We start from the raw sequence: 15648 nt of genomic DNA on the forward strand, positions 1-15648 counted from the left end.
GGTTGGGCAGTGATCTCCCTAGCAAGCTCTTTGCAGAGTACAACAATGTGTGGGTGGTATATCTTCAGGAACATCTGAGTGGTCTGCCCGTCCTCCTCGTCTAGTCGCATAGCCATACTACTCCATCTAGGAATATTCAGGGGCCCAGCCTGTGAACTCGAAGTCAATTACTTTTTGTGTAGTTATCCTACCATCAAAACACACTTCAATATTCTCTAATGCTTTATTACAGACAAGATTGTTTCCTTTGCTATGGGTGCAAAACAACGGAAGAAACATATGAGGCTGCTCCAAATCCAGTATACTTTTCTTCCGCTCTACTTTACTTGATCCTGTCCCAATCCATTGTGGCAGCAGAAGCTCTAGCATGTCACTTCCTGTTCTATTTTCACAGCTACTTCCCATTTCTCCCTATAAGAGGAGCATAAACAGTCAGCTTCATGTATCACAAATGCTCAGTAAACTATAGTGGTGGCTTTCTTCCTCCTTGTTACGCTGCTCCTGGTCGTCTGTTTGTACAGGCCACAGGACATCAGTACACTTAAGGGAATCCCTTCAGGTACCTCTCCTAGAATTCTGGACCAAGTAGTTCCAGCCCTCATCTACTCCTGTGTGGGGGTTGAGAGTGCCAGGATTCGGTACTATTCTCCAACTGGATTTCTCCTGCCTTTCTACAGTTTTTTTTTATGCCTATGCCAGCTGTCTTTCCCCTCCATGTAGTGATCATTTAGAGAATGCCTTTTGCTTGCACATGGTATTCAGAATAATTTCACAATACAGTGACTACAGAAAGGAGCTACACATTCTTCTGACAGCCTCGAAAAAAAATGGATTAAATAACCATATTTTGTGAAGGTGTAGGAGAATGGATTTCTTCACATGGAAAAATGCCTCCTGTTCGGGAAAAATGTGCTTTGCACTTTTCCAGCATTGCTAATCCAGCACATTGTCAGCCATGTGGACCTTCCACTAACACACAGGCAGCAAGAAGTTCATGTGGAAGTCTACATTTTTCCAATATTTTTTGTGGCGTTCTCATGGGACTCTGTCAATCAGCAAGAACATGATAAAACATTTCAAATTACATGCCTAGGTCTATGATGCCTAAACATAAGCTTTGGAGTAGAAACTGCTAATGTGCAACATATTTCGGGTCCTATTCACAGAAAAAGTTCAACACCAGTATGCAAATAAAGAAAAGCAGAAATAGGATTGGGGCTCTAGAATCAAGCAGAAATCCAGCCCCAGGAGAACAAACTCGTAGTGAATGAAAAAGTGTAACATTTTCTGACAAATCCGATTGTATTCGATTAAAAACTCAGATGAAAAAAAGAAAAAAAAAAAAAAAAAGAAAAACAGTTCAGCACCTTTCAACAGACATTATAAAAGAAAGGAACCCCTAGCTGTTAGGATTTTTGGCATTAAGTTTGTTTTCTGTGTTTTAAGTAACAATTCTATGAGAGCGAAAAGAAAACATACGGTGGGTTGACAAATGAAGAAAATGACATTTGAAAAAAACAAAACAATCAATGTAAAAGTAAATTCATACATACAGACAGTGCAGGGAAAGCCTCTTCATCCAGGTTCTGAATCTCATAAAGAGATTTAGACTCTTCTATTGCTTGTCTCTCTCGACGTTCATCGGGCGACAGACCAAAGTAGCTGCACGCTTTGCTACTCGATTCAAATTCCTCACTTCTCTCCCTCTCTAGTTTTCTGTTAGAAGAAACGAGAAAAAATGTTGCCTACCAGAATTTAGTAGAGATGGTGTGCTTTTTAGACTCAGCACTGCACAATTCACAATTATAGGTGCGGGTGACTTACAGGATGAGATTTTGACCTTTTAGCCTCAAAGTCAATAGTCTTCAGGGGAAAATGTGTAATCCACCCAGAATAACAGTCGAGAAGCAGTTTTTTTTTTTTTTTAGTTCAATTTAATCTTGTAAAGATTAATTCACTTATTCAATTTTTTGTGCATCATTCCATTGACATACAGCTGGCACGTGTTTTGCCCCCTTACATGGTTGAAAACCTGGTGCTTTCTTAAGGCTTTGTTATAGTAGCGTAGTCAAGAAACCCATCAAGCTTACAGCAGGATAATCATTGGTTGTAAGTATCTCGTCAGAAAGAAGTTGAAGTCCTGGGCTGAATCCCTACTAGGAGGTCATTTGGGGTAGGTTGAATGAACCTGTTAGAGCTATCTGCCCTTGGCATGGTTTCCTCTGTTTTGTTGGCTTCTGACCTCCTGTTTTGATCCTGTGCTGAACTTAGTTTTTGCTGGCTTTAGGACACTGAGCATTTTACCACTGCTGACCAGAGCAAAGGTGCAAGTGCTCTGTCCAAATTGTACTGGTAATTGGGCTAGCTACGATTGAAGTATCTGATTTACTAGTAAGTCCCTAATACAGTGCAGTGTGTGCGCCCAGAGCCTATAAATCAAATACCACTAGTGGGCCTGCAGCACTGATCGTGCCACCTACATGAGCAGCCTTGTAAACATGTCTCAGACTGCAGTGTCTACATGTGCAGTTTTAACTGCCAGTTCCACCTGGCAAGTGCACCCATTTATCAGGCCCAAACCTACCCTTTTACTACATGTACGTCACCCCTAAGGTAGGCCAAAGGAAGTCCCATGGGTAGGGTGCAGTGTATTTAAAAGTTAGGATATGTACTGGTGCGTTTTACATGTCCTGATAGTGAAATACTGCTAAATTAACTTTTCACTATGACAAAGCTGATCTCTCCTACAGGTTAATGTAGGAAGCTGGCCTGGTGTGCGGTGGTACCTATGGTACTTACACCTTATACCAGGTTCAGGTATCACCTCTTATTGAACTGTGGATGAGCAACCAAGACTTATCTAGGAGACATGCAAAGCTCATGCAATACCACTGTAGTCACACAGCACTTAAATACATGAAAGAAAACACTAAAGGTGCTTTATTTTTGGAACAAACCACAAACTACTAGACAGGTAACCCACCCTTAGGCGGTAAGTAATACACTAAATATATACACTAGTAATCAGAAACCGGTACAGAAAAGGTTAGAAAACAGTGCAAATAGCAATAACCAATAGTGAACCTAGGGGGGAGCACAAACCATATACTAAAACAAGCATTTGCAATGCAATAGGTCTCGCGTTTGTGAGAGTTAGAGGTATTGGCTCTGTAAATGTTTTTTACTTATGGGTTTTGGAGTGGGTATATGTGGTGTGTAGTGGAATTATGTGGTATTGTGTGCAGTGGAATTATGTGGAGTGATGTTAATGACAATATAGGCCAATAGATAAAGAGGGCTTCTTATATCGTCTGTATGTTCAGACACAAGTTTAGCAAAATCAAAAAAGCTGGATCTAAAAAGTATGTCTCTATCAAGTACAGACATTTGTAGAGAAACAGGAAAAAAAGTGAATTTTAACAGACAGACAAGTGCCTCGATGCAGGTGAGCAGCACTACAACATTCTGTGTGCGTGTGAAAAGTAATATCACGTAACATATTATAAAATCATGTACCTTCCCTCTTCTGCATCACTTTGGATTGTTCCAGCAACAGAAAGGCAGTAAAAGTACTGCTCAAGCTCCAACAAAATGCACACAGAAGCGTTACTAACTATATTGTTAGCTAGTCATGGGCCAAGACGCAGTTTCATGACATCTGTCGTTTATGGGTAAATTGGTAACACTAACAAAATCCAGCCTTGAAGATGGGACTTTGTGTTTGACACAAGAATTGCAACAATGCATGTAATATGCAGTTTGGTGAATGAAGCTAAAAATAATGCTTCCCCTTGAATAAAATGTGCATGTAATGTAACCAGAGTAGGCAGAAGGAAAAATTAATCTGAAAAGCAGTAAACATTTACCCCCCACCCAAAGGAAAAACTGAAAACAAAGTGTTACCTTTTTGCAAAGCCGCAGTTGCACAGCAGCAGCAGAGCATAGAAAATTGTAAAAGAGACTAAAAACAGTTGTGAAAACGTTGCGGTGTGTATTGAGTATTTTAAGAGGCGATCAATAATGCACGTGAAATGATGTTAGGTGAACACATTTATTTATTCAAAAAACAATGCAGTCCTAAACAAATTGTGCATGTACTGAAAGGAAGCAGAAGTTAAAGTTATTCGTAAATGTCAATCTGATAAACCTCATCTGCAGCTCGTTTTATTGCTTGTTCTGGGCAGGTAGGGAATGGTGAAATGCGGCCACCCGTAATGAAAACGTCCTCACAGACCAATGTCACTCATTTATAATGACAAACCATCTTTTAACACCATCACAGTCTTCCTGAAAATGTGCAAAAATTTTGTTTTTACAGCTAAGCATTTAAGTGGCTGGACCTTTGTAAAAAAAGTAAAGACTGTACATGGTTTACTAATTTGAAAGCAAATTTCATCAAACACATTTTGAAATGCACCCAAACACAGCATTCATAAGCAAAACATGCCACATAACATTGTCGACTGGAGACCTGGATACAAGTTCTATTTATAGAAGATGTGTGGGGAAAGCTAAAAAAAAGAAAAAAAAAAAGTTTCAGCGTGCTCTCTCCCTAGGAATCAAAACAAAATATAGACCAGAGACATATGCGGACTAAAACATTCCGTTTTCCAAATAAAAAGCACCATACTTGGTTTACAAATAATAAAGTAAACACAGTCAGGCATATTTATTTGTAAAGGCACACAAACACAACATTCAGAAAACAGGAGGAGACAAGAACTAGCCTGGAATAAAAGTTACTGTGTGCCCTCCCAGTAAAAACAAAACAGTAGTAAAACACAGAGACATGACATGCCTAAAACATGCAGCAAATACTGTATGTGCTTTAGCTACAAGTCTGGTTCAGTCGCCTGCTGCTCCACGAGGCCCAGTGTCAAAAGAAAACAAGCATTTGGAATGCAATAGTCTAGTGTTTGCTCAGTTAGAGCTCATAGCGTTGTAAATTATTGACTGGACTTTTATTGCCAGACAGACTGAAAATAACAAAAGGAAGAGAGGGAGGGTGAGCTGGCCCTGGAAAAGCCCCCCTCTGCTATTGGTTTATGTTTATAGAGGGAGCTGGTGGGGAGGAGGGGCTGAACAAGCACCCACACTGTTGAGGTGAAACAGGCAAATGCCAAAAAAAAAGTCCCTTACAGATGAGATAAACAGGATATAGCGTAATTATAGCGTAATTACACAGTACTTTGTGCTGCTCACAAAGTGAAAAAAGGCTGGACAAAGAGGCAGAACTGACCACTAGCAAGCAAGGATTTTTGAAGGACACTGCAACTAAAATCAGAACGCTGAAACTCACTCTATTGTATACTTTAGTATACAGCAGGCCGAACGCTAACGCTCGCCCTAAAAAAGGAATGCAAACAAGGTACCCCCTCCCCTCCAGGTAAGTAAAATGTGTAGAGGGGAGCTGGGAGTACTAGAAAACCACAGAGGTAAGTAACACAGCTCAGCAGGGGAGGGGATCCACACAGCCAGTCGTCGCTTGTTGTAGGTGCCTGAGGTTGCAGGGGAGTGAATCCTACACACCAAGTAAAATTCCTTCTTCTTGTGCAGGATGAAGAGTTACAGTCTTCTGAGGATGCACAGCCGGGGAAATGTTGCAAAGCTGGCGGGAGACGTGGAAACAAAGTTGCAGAAGTCTTCTTTGTTGAAGCAGCGTTTGCCAGTTCCTGGAGGGCCCAGTCGCAGTTCCAGTGGCCAGAAGTCAAACCAGAGGTGTCCTGCTGGAATCTTGCAAGCCGAATCTCAGGACCCACCCAAGAGAGAGACCCTAAATAGCCCTGAAAAGGGGATTGGTCACCTAACCAGGTAAGCACCTATCAGGAGGGGTCTGTGATGTCACCTGCCTAGCCTGGCCACTCAGATGCTCCCAGAGTTCCCTGCCAACCTTGGAAACAAGATGGCAGAACCCAGGGACCCTCTGGAGAAGCTCTGGGCACCACCCGTGGGGTGGTGGTGATGGACAGGGGAGCGGTCACTTCCCTTTCCATTGTCCGGTTTTGTGCCAGAGCAGGGACCCTGAACCAATGTGGACTGGTGTCTGCACAGAGGGCACCAAATGTGCCCTTCAAAGCATACCAGTGACTTGGGGAGGCTCCCCCTCCCAAGCCAGTCACACCTATTTCCAAAGGGAAAGGGTGTTACCGCCTTCTCCCAAAGTAGTCCTTTGTTCTGCCTTCCTGGGCTTGATCAGATCAAGCAGCAGGAGGGCAGAAACGTCTCTGAGGGGTGGCAGCAGGTGGGCTGCCCGGAAAGCCCTGTAAGACTGATGGCAGCAATGCTTTGGGGTCCTCTAAGGAGCCACCAGAGGGCATGGAATCATACTTTCAATACTTGCAACAGTATTGGGGTATGATTCAGACATGTTTGATACCACATATGCCCAGGTCCAGAGTTACCATTATGTAGCTGGACATAGGCCACTACCTATGTCCAGTACACTCGTAAAATGCCGCCCGCACTCACAAAGTCCAGGTAAATGGATCTGGAGTTTGTGTGGGGAACCTCTGTTAGTGCAGGGGTGCCCTCAAACACAGGTACCTGCACCCTGCCCTCTGGGCTGAGAGGGCCTACCATAGGAGTGACTCTGTGACCTGGCATAGTGACCTGTAGTGAAAACGAATGCATGCACCCATTTCACGCTGGCTGCAATGACAGGCTTGCAGAACCCTTGTCATGGGCTCAGTATGGGTGGCAGAATAACTGCTGCATCCCATAGGCATCCCGTGGAACCCCAATGCCCCAGGGTACCTAGGTAACATATACTAGGGACTTGCATGCGGGGACCAGTATTCCAATTGTGGGAAGAAAAAGGTACAATTTAGAGGTGAGAGCAAGACTACTGGGGTCCTGGTTAGCAGGAGCCCAGTAGACACAGTCAAACATACTAACAGGCAGAAAATGGGAGGAACCATGGCAAGAAAGAGGGTACTTTCCTACAGTTAACAAGGGGATTGCCTTTAAGTATCCTTTAAGTGTAATTTCCCATTGGGAGCAGCTAGAAATTTGGAGTTTGGGGTCTCTGAACTCACAATTTTAAAATACATCTTTTGGTGAAGTTGGTTTTTAAATTATAAGTTTGAAAATGCCACTTTTAGAAAATGGGCATTTTACAGCTTAACCATTCTATGCCTCTGGCTGTGGAATACACAGCTGTGTCAGGATGACAGTTGAGCTGTTTGTGAATTCACTCTGGACAGTCTCACAAAGGGAGCTGAGGTCTGTCCTGCATATACTGATGGGTCTTCCTGGGCTAAAGTGGTGGGAGGAACGGACACTTGCACCTGAATAGAGCTGTGCTTGTCCTTACACAAAGTAGTCTCCACCTCCCTGGAATGTGTCTGGGGCCGAGGCAGGAAAGGTAGTGTCTTGTGCACTACAAATACTTTACTTTGAAGCTTGACTACTTCAAAGGAAGAAAGGAGTATAAGTAGTGGGCCTTGGAGATCACAACTTCAGAGCACTTCTGGACTGAGGACATTCTGCCAGGAAGAATAGCTGGATGCTGAAGGACGGACTACCACTCTGTCTGTTGCTTTGCTGTGCTGGCCTGCTGCTTGGTGCTGCTGTCCTAGGACTAAAGAGACTGGATGTTGCTTTCTACATGCTGCTACCAAGGTTCTCCAAGGGCTTGAACCAAGAGTGCCTCCTGTTAGACGTCTCAGGGCATTCAACGACTTCATTCTGCCAGCCCTGGACTTTCTTGGTGAGAGTTCTGTTGAAACCAAGAAGAAACCAAGTGCATTGACTCCAGAGTCGTAGTCCCGCTGAGTGCTATGACCGCGAATGATGCTGCATGCTCTATGTCGCTGCAGCCCCTCCAAAGTCCCGCTGCAGCGTGCATCCTGAGTGCGTGCCCCCGACACCCAGGACATCCGACACAGACCCCCACCACAGCACCTGTGGCCCTGTGGTGTGATCGCAACACTGAGAAGTCAACGCCGCACATCTTGACCTGCTAGATTCTTTGACGTAAGAAACAGACTCCTCGACCTTACGAGGAGCCTGCAAATCACCTCCCCTGCAACCGTAAGGGACAGACGCCTCACCTCCCCTGCCTCGCAGTAAAGAACTCCTCCTCTGCAGTAGTAAGTAACCAACACCGCATCGGCTCCAGAGTCCCTGACTCTGCAACGTCTTTGCTTCCTTGTCATTTTCAAAGGTACTTAGGCCTCGAAAAATCATAAAAATAGGGAACATATGACCAATTACTTGCTTCTTAGTTTACTGATAAACTTGCTACCAAGGGAGGAGTGTTTCTTGGTTTATGTTTAAGCATTCATTTTTAATAAATATATCACTAAAGCATGATGTGGACGCAAAGTCATTTACACAGAAAATTTCCATGAAATGTCCAAAAACTTTCCCACTAACTCGCAGCTATTCATATGAAAGTATATAGTATATTATTAAATCTGTGAAAATCTGGTTTCAGAAAACATTTATCCTTTGCACATCATCAAGTAAAAGTGTTCTGATGTGTTTTCATTCTATAAAGTATTTGTATAATCACCCAGAAGTATGAATGATGGGCTTTCACAACTATTGAAATATATTTTGAAATGTTTGTACAGTTGACTAAGCTATTTAAATTGTTGTGTTAGGAAAATACAGACAAAATGCTGGAACTCTGCAGTCAGAAGGAAAATTAATTGCAAGAAAAACTGACTTTTGACCTCTGTTTCTGAACACAGAACAAATGTGACAAGAATAAGATTCAAGGCCTTCTACATTTTCAGACTGAACAGAACAGCTGTTCTTTGTCAACTCTCCAGAAGGGTTGAGTAAGTCCTAAAAGTAGCGCGACCTGATAAGATATGACTCTCTATAGCGAGTAGAATTTGAGGTCTGGTACTGTACCTGGGGGTCTGCGCAACACCGTGACCGGCCCTATTCCCTCGTGAGTGGAGTAGGACTGTTGGGAATGACTGTCAACGACATTGTGATAGCCCTAGTTGGAGCTATTGTGTTTCTAAGCTCTTTACTAAGATGTAATCTTTAAATATTTGCATCTTTACTTGTGAATGTTGGAATTTGGTCATTTTGGCCTTGTTTTACAGCGGTGGCTGTTACCAAATACTATACACATTGCCTCTGAGATAAGCCTGACTGCTCGTGCCAAGCTACCAAGGGGGTGACCAGGGGTTATCTTAGCTGAGTGGCTCCTATACTCTGACCAGAGTGAGGGTCCCTACTTGGACAGGGTGCAAACCACTGCCAACCTGAGACCCCATTTCTAGCGCTGTCGAAGTCAGGATTCAGACTGGAACTTCGACTTATTTCTGACGAGAGACTTACAACAAATGATTATCCTCCACTATGCATGATTGTTTTTTTGACTAAGCTACTATAATAAAGCCCTGAGAAACCCCCAGATTTTTGATCATGTAAGGGACAAAATACATCAGCTGTATGTCGATGGAAAGATTCACAAAGAAACTGAATAATTGGATTAACCTTAAAAGGATCAAAATAAAATTTAACTATAGAAACCAACAAGACTTTATCTAGATTGTTATTTTGGGTGGAATTACACATTTTCTCCAAAACAACCAGAATTTAAAACCGAGTGGGGGACAATAGCCAACAAGAAAAATCAGAAGACAAACAATACATCCTTGCCATTTTGTTACCAAAGCTTGAAATAACACCAACTAGCAGGCTTCTATTTCAGGAACCGGGCGCACAGAAAACAAAGATGCATTGGGGCCATATCCAACAGCATCTTAATTTGAATGGCTTCATAGTTTACTTTAAAAAAAAAAAAAAAAAAAAAAAATCAGACAGGCTGATGCTGTAGTTAGTAGAACCTGAGGAAAACACAAAGGTGATGGATGGAATATTTGTAAAAAGGCTCAGCCAATGACAACCACTTGGGCTTCATACTGCTCATTTGCCACTTCAGAGACAATAGCTACATGGAACTCTGCTTTGGTTCTGCTGATGGGAACAATCCAGCCCGTACAACTAAGGCAGGATCCAGTGTGAGCTATATCTTGGGATGGTTTGTTTTCTGGTTATAGAATACATTTAACTAATATATTCAGTCTCATAGCCTCCACGCCCTGCAATTGTGATCTTAACTTTATATGTTAATTCTGGCCTGGCACGCTTTTCTTTTGGCTAGTGTATATCTGCTTTTTTCCCCTGTTACTATAATGACAGTTTCTTTACTGGAATGCCCCACCACAATTGGATGAGTGGGTATGGACACCTATTCAGTATTTGCTTAAACTCCACACAGAACCTTTCTGGTTAGGCCTAGCTACACACATCTTTCACTTTATGACCTCATGATATAAACTTTTGAAAAATTACAATAAGTAGTACAGAGTGAGAGGAGGATTTCATGGTTTGTCATTGCTGGGAAGGGCAACCCATTAAGGCCCGGACATTTTGAAGTTGGTTGCGTTGTCCCATTTCTGTACCTATTAAGCTTTGGTGATGTGGCCTTCAAATAATCCTTTAGTTAAACTGCATATATGAAAAGTAGGTTGAGACTAAGAATGTGTTCTTTCACTTTGTGACACGTTCACATTTCAATTGCTAATTTGTGGCTTTTTTGCTGAGCTCTGCTGGACGGCTGATGCTTGAAGCCTTAGCCTCTTGGAGCACAGTGCTATTCATCCTAGTGCGTGGCTTTGTTCCCCTTATCAAAACTCGTATTTATGGCTTTAAGTTCACGAAGAACATGTCACTTACCTTTGGTAACACTCTTTCTGGTTGATACTCTACCTTACTGCAGATTCCCAATCCAGTCTAGACCCAGAAGATTTTATGAAAATGTCACTTACCCAGTGTACATCTGTTTGTGGCATCAGTCGCTGAAGATTCACATGTTGTGCATAGCCCGCCATCTGGTGTTGGGTCGGAGTGTTACAAGTTGTTTTTCTTCGAAGAAGTCTTTCGAGTCACGGGACCGAGGGACTCCTCCTCTTTTTCTCCATTGCGCATGGGCGTCGACTCCATCTTCGATTGTTTTCCCCGCAGAGGGTGAGGTAGGAGTTGTTTGTTAGTAATAGTGCCCATGCAATGGAGTGAATAAGTATGTACCTATTTAAGATTTAATATATTTACAAATGTACAAAGTTGAAGCTAACTTCCAAACGGCTACAGGCTCCCGGGGAGGTGGGTGGGCACATGTGAATCTTCAGCGACTGATGCCACGAACAGATGTACACTGGGTAAGTGAAATTTTCAGTTCGATGGCATCTGTCGCTGTAGATACACATGTTGTGCATAAACTAGTAAGCAGTTATCTCCCCAAAAGCGGTGGCTCAGCCTGTAGGAGTGGAAGTAGTCTGAAATAAGGTTCTTAGTACGGCTTGACCCACTGTGGCTTGTTGTGCGGATAGCACGTCTACACAGTAGTGCTTGGTAAATGTGTGAGGCGTAGACCATGTGGCTGCCTTACATATTTCGTGCATTGGAATATTCCCTAGGAAGGCCATGGTAGCGCCTTTCTTTCTGGTTGAGTGTGCCCTTGGTGTAATGGGCAGTTGTCTTTTTGCTTTAAGGTAGCAGATTTGGATGCACTTAACTATCCATCTGGCTATACCCTGTTTCGATATTGGGTTTCCTGCGTGAGGTTTTTGAAATGCAATAACCAGTTGTTTAGTTTTTCTGATGTTTTTAGTTCTGTCGATGTAGTACATTAGTGCTCTTTTGACGTCTAATGTATGTAGTGCCCTTTCAGCTATGGAATCTGGCTGTGGGAAGAACACTGGTAGCTCTACCGTTTGATTTAGGTGGAACGGTGAAATAACCTTTGGCAAAAATGTAGGATTGGTCCTTAGGACTACTTTATTTTTGTGTAGTTGGATAAAAAGTTCTTGTATTGTAAACGCCTGAATTTCACTTACTCTTCTTAGAGATGTGATGGCGATGAGAAATGCAACTTTCCATGTTAGGAATTGTATTTCGCAAGAATGCATAGGTTCAAAGGGTGGACCCATGAGTCTTGTTAAGACGATGTTGAGGTTCCATGAAGGCACGGGTGGTGTCCTTGGTGGTATAATTCTTTTGAGGCCTTCCATAAACGCTTTAATGACAGGTATCCTAAATAGTGAAGTTGAATGGGTAATCTGCAGGTATGCAGATATTGCTGCGAGGTGTATTTTAATGGAAGAGAAGGCCAGGTTCGATTTTTGTAAGTGTAGTAAGTAACCCACTACATCCTTTGGAGATGCGTGTAATGGTTGAATTTGATTATGATGGCAGTAGCAAACAAAGCTTGCTTTATGACTTCCATACATTCTTGTGTGAGGTTTAAGTGTCCGAATTCTAGGATTTCAGGAGCCAGATTGCTAGATTCAGCGATGCTGGGTTTGGATGCCTGATCTGTTGTTTGTGTTGTGTTGTGTTAACAGATCTGGCCTGTTGGGCAACTTGACGTGGGGTACTACTGATAGGTCTAGCAGTGTTGTGTACCATGGTTGCCTTGCCCATGTTGGTGCTATCAGTATGAGTTTGAGTTTGTTTTGACTCAATTTGTTTACTAGATATGGAAGGAGAGGGAGTGGGGGAAAAGCGTACGCAAATATCCCTGACCAGTTCATCCATAGGGCATTGCCTTGAGACTGCTTGTGTGGGTATCTGGATGCGAAGTTTTGGCATTTTGCGTTCTCCTTTGTTGCAAATAAGTCTATTTGAGGTGTTCCCCAACGTTTGAAGTAAGTGTTTAGAATTTGGGGGTGAATTTCCCATTCGTGGACCTGTTGGTGATCTCGAGAGAGATTGTCTGCAAGTTGATTCTGGATCCCTGGAATAAACTGTGCTATTAGGCGAATGTGGTTGTGAATTGCCCATTGCCATATTTTTTGTGCCAGAAGGCACAACTGTGTCGAGTGTGTCCCCCCGTTTGTTTAGATAATACATTGTTGTCATGTTGTCCGTTTTGACAAGAATGTATTTGTGAGTTATGATTGGTTGGAATGCTTTTAATGCTTGGAAAACTGCTAGTAGTTCGAGGTGATTTATATGCAGCTTTCTTTGATGTACATCCCATTGTCCTTGTATGCTGTGTTGATTGAGGTGTGCTCCCCACCCTGTCATGGAAGCATCTGTTGTTATCACGTATTGTGGCACTGGGTCTTGGAAAGGCCACCCTTTGTTTACATTTACATTGTTCCACCATAGAAGCGAGAGGTATGTTAGGCGGTCTATTAACACCAGATCTAGAAGGCGACCCTGTGCTTGTGGCCATTGTGATGCTAGGCACTGTTGTAAGGGCCTCATGTGTAGTCTTGCGTTCGGGACAATGGCTATGCATGATGACATCATGCCTGTGAGTTGTAATATCATCTTCGCCTGTATTTTTTGTGTTGGATACATGCGTTGTATAATCTTTTTGAAATTCTGAACCCTTTGTGGACTTGGAGTGGCTATTCCCCTCGTTGTGTCTATTGTCGCTCCTAGGTATTGTTGTACTTTGCACGGCAGAATGTGTGATTTCGCATAGTTGATGGTGAAACCGAGTTTGTAGAGGGTTTGTATGACCTGATCTGTGTGGTGTGAGCACCTTGTCAGTGAGTCGGTCTTGATTAGCCAGTCGTCTAGATACGGGAATACGTGTATTTGCTGCCTTCTGATGTGTGCAGCCACTACTGCTAGGCATTTTGTGAAGACTCTTGGTGCAGTTGTTAAACCGAACGGCAATACTTTGAATTGGTAATGTATTCCTTTAAATACGAACCTTAGGTATTTTCTGTGCGACGGATGTATTGGTATGTGGAAATACGCGTCTTTGAGATCTAAGGTTGTCATGTAATCTTGTTGCTTTAGCAATGGTAGCACTTCCTGTAGCGTGACCATGTGAAAGTGTTTTGATTTGATGTATGTGTTTAGTGTTCTGAGGTCTAGGATTGGTCTCAGTGTTTTGTCCTTCTTTGGTATTAGAAAGTACAGTGAGTAAACCCCTGTATTTGTTTGTGTATCTGGTACCAGTTCTATTGCGTTCTTTTGCAGTAATGCTTGAACTTCTATTTCTAGGAGGTCCGAATGTTGTTTTGATATATTCTGTGATTTTGGTGGTATGTTTGGAGGGATTTGTAGAAATTCTATGCAATAACCATGTTGGATAATTGCTAAGACCCAAGTGTCTGTTGTTATTTTCTCCCACGCTTGGTAATACTGACTTATTCTTCCCCCCACTGGTGTTGTGTGGAGGGGATGAGTGACGTGCGAGTCACTGTTTGGTTGTAGGTGTTTTGGGGCTTTGAAATTTTCCCCTGCTTCTAGGGAATTGTCCTCCTCTGTATTGGCCCCGAAAGCCTCCCCTTTGGTACTGTCCCTGGTAGGTGGACGGTGTTGAATGTGAGGTACTGGCTTGTGTGGCTTGACCCCGAAACCCCCCTCTAAAGGTTGTCTTGCGGAAGGTGTTGAAAGTGCCTCTGCTCTGCGGGGAGTAGAGCACGCCCATGGCTTTTGCAGTGTCAGTGTCCTTTTTTAGCTTCTCAATTGCCGTGTCCACTTCAGGTCCGAACAATTGTTGCTCATTGAATGGCATATTGAGCACCGCCTGCTGTATCTCTGGTTTAAAACCAGATGTTCGTAGCCACGCGTGCCTTCGTATGGTTACTGCCGTGTTAATTGTTCTTGCCGCTGTGTCCGCAGCGTCCATAGATGAGCGTATCTGGTTATTGGAGATGTTTTGGCCCTCTTCAACCACTTGTTTCGCCCTCTTTTGTAGTTCTGTGGGTAGATGCTCAATGAGGTGTTTCATCTCGTCCCAGTGGGCTCTGTCATATCGAGCTAGGAGCGCTTGAGAGTTAGCGATGCGCCACTGGTTTGCAGCCTGTACTGCGACCCTTTTACCGGCTGCATCGAACTTGCGGCTCTCCTTATCTGGGGGTGGTGCATCGCCCGATGTGTGAGAGTTTGCTCTCTTGCGAGCTGCCCCTACCACAACCGAATCTGGTGGCAGTTGTGAGGTGATGAAAGCTGGGTCTGTGGGAGGTGGTTTATATTTCTTTTCCACCCTCGGTGTTATTGCCCTACTCTTGACAGGCTCTTTGAATATGTCCTTTGCGTGCCTTAGCATTCCTGGGAGCATAGGCAGGCTTTGGTAGGTGCTATGTGTGGAAGAGAGGGTGTTGAAGAGGAAGTCATCCTCGACAGGCTCCGAGTGTAGAGACACGTTGTGGAACTCTGCTGCTCTAGCCACCACTTGAGAATATGCTGTGCTGTCTTCTGGTGGGGAGGGCTTTGTAGGATACGCCTCTGGACTGTTGTCCGACACTGGGGCGTCGTATAAGTCCCATGCATCTTGGTCCTGGTCACCTTGGCTTAAGGTGGTGTGAGCCGGTGAATGTGACGGAGTCAGTGCCGGTGAAATGTGAGCCACAGGTGGAGGAGAGGGTGGCGGAGTTATCTTCTTCACCAGTTTTGTTTGTGGTGCTTGTTCTTGTTGGAATTCAAGTCTCCTCTTCCTCCTAATAGGGGGAAGGGTGCTTATTTTCCCTGTTCCACTCTGTATAAAAATCCATTTTTGAGTGTGGTCCACCTCGGTGGATTGTAATTCCTCCTCGAATCTATGCTTTCGCATTTGAGAGGACAGTGATTGTTCCTCTGAATAGGAACCGCTAGTTGGCTCGGTTGCGGGTCGTTTTGGCACCGAAACTATGTCCACGCTCTTTTTCGGCTCCG

General features: G+C 43.6%; 1 protein-coding gene across 3 annotated transcripts in view; it reads right to left on the bottom strand.

Annotated features, from left to right (window-relative positions):
- Positions 1 to 15648, bottom strand: part of OTUD4 (OTU deubiquitinase 4) — a 449310-nt gene that overhangs the window by 156755 nt on the left and 276907 nt on the right. For all 3 annotated transcript variants that reach the window (XM_069242606.1, XM_069242605.1, XM_069242607.1), the window contains one exon: positions 1554 to 1716. In XM_069242606.1, coding sequence (XP_069098707.1) covers positions 1554 to 1716 — 163 coding nt within the window. The remainder of the gene's footprint in view (positions 1 to 1553; positions 1717 to 15648) is intronic.

This window comes from Pleurodeles waltl, chromosome 1_2, assembly GCF_031143425.1.
Source record: "Pleurodeles waltl isolate 20211129_DDA chromosome 1_2, aPleWal1.hap1.20221129, whole genome shotgun sequence".
Lineage (NCBI taxonomy): Eukaryota > Metazoa > Chordata > Amphibia > Caudata > Salamandridae > Pleurodeles > Pleurodeles waltl.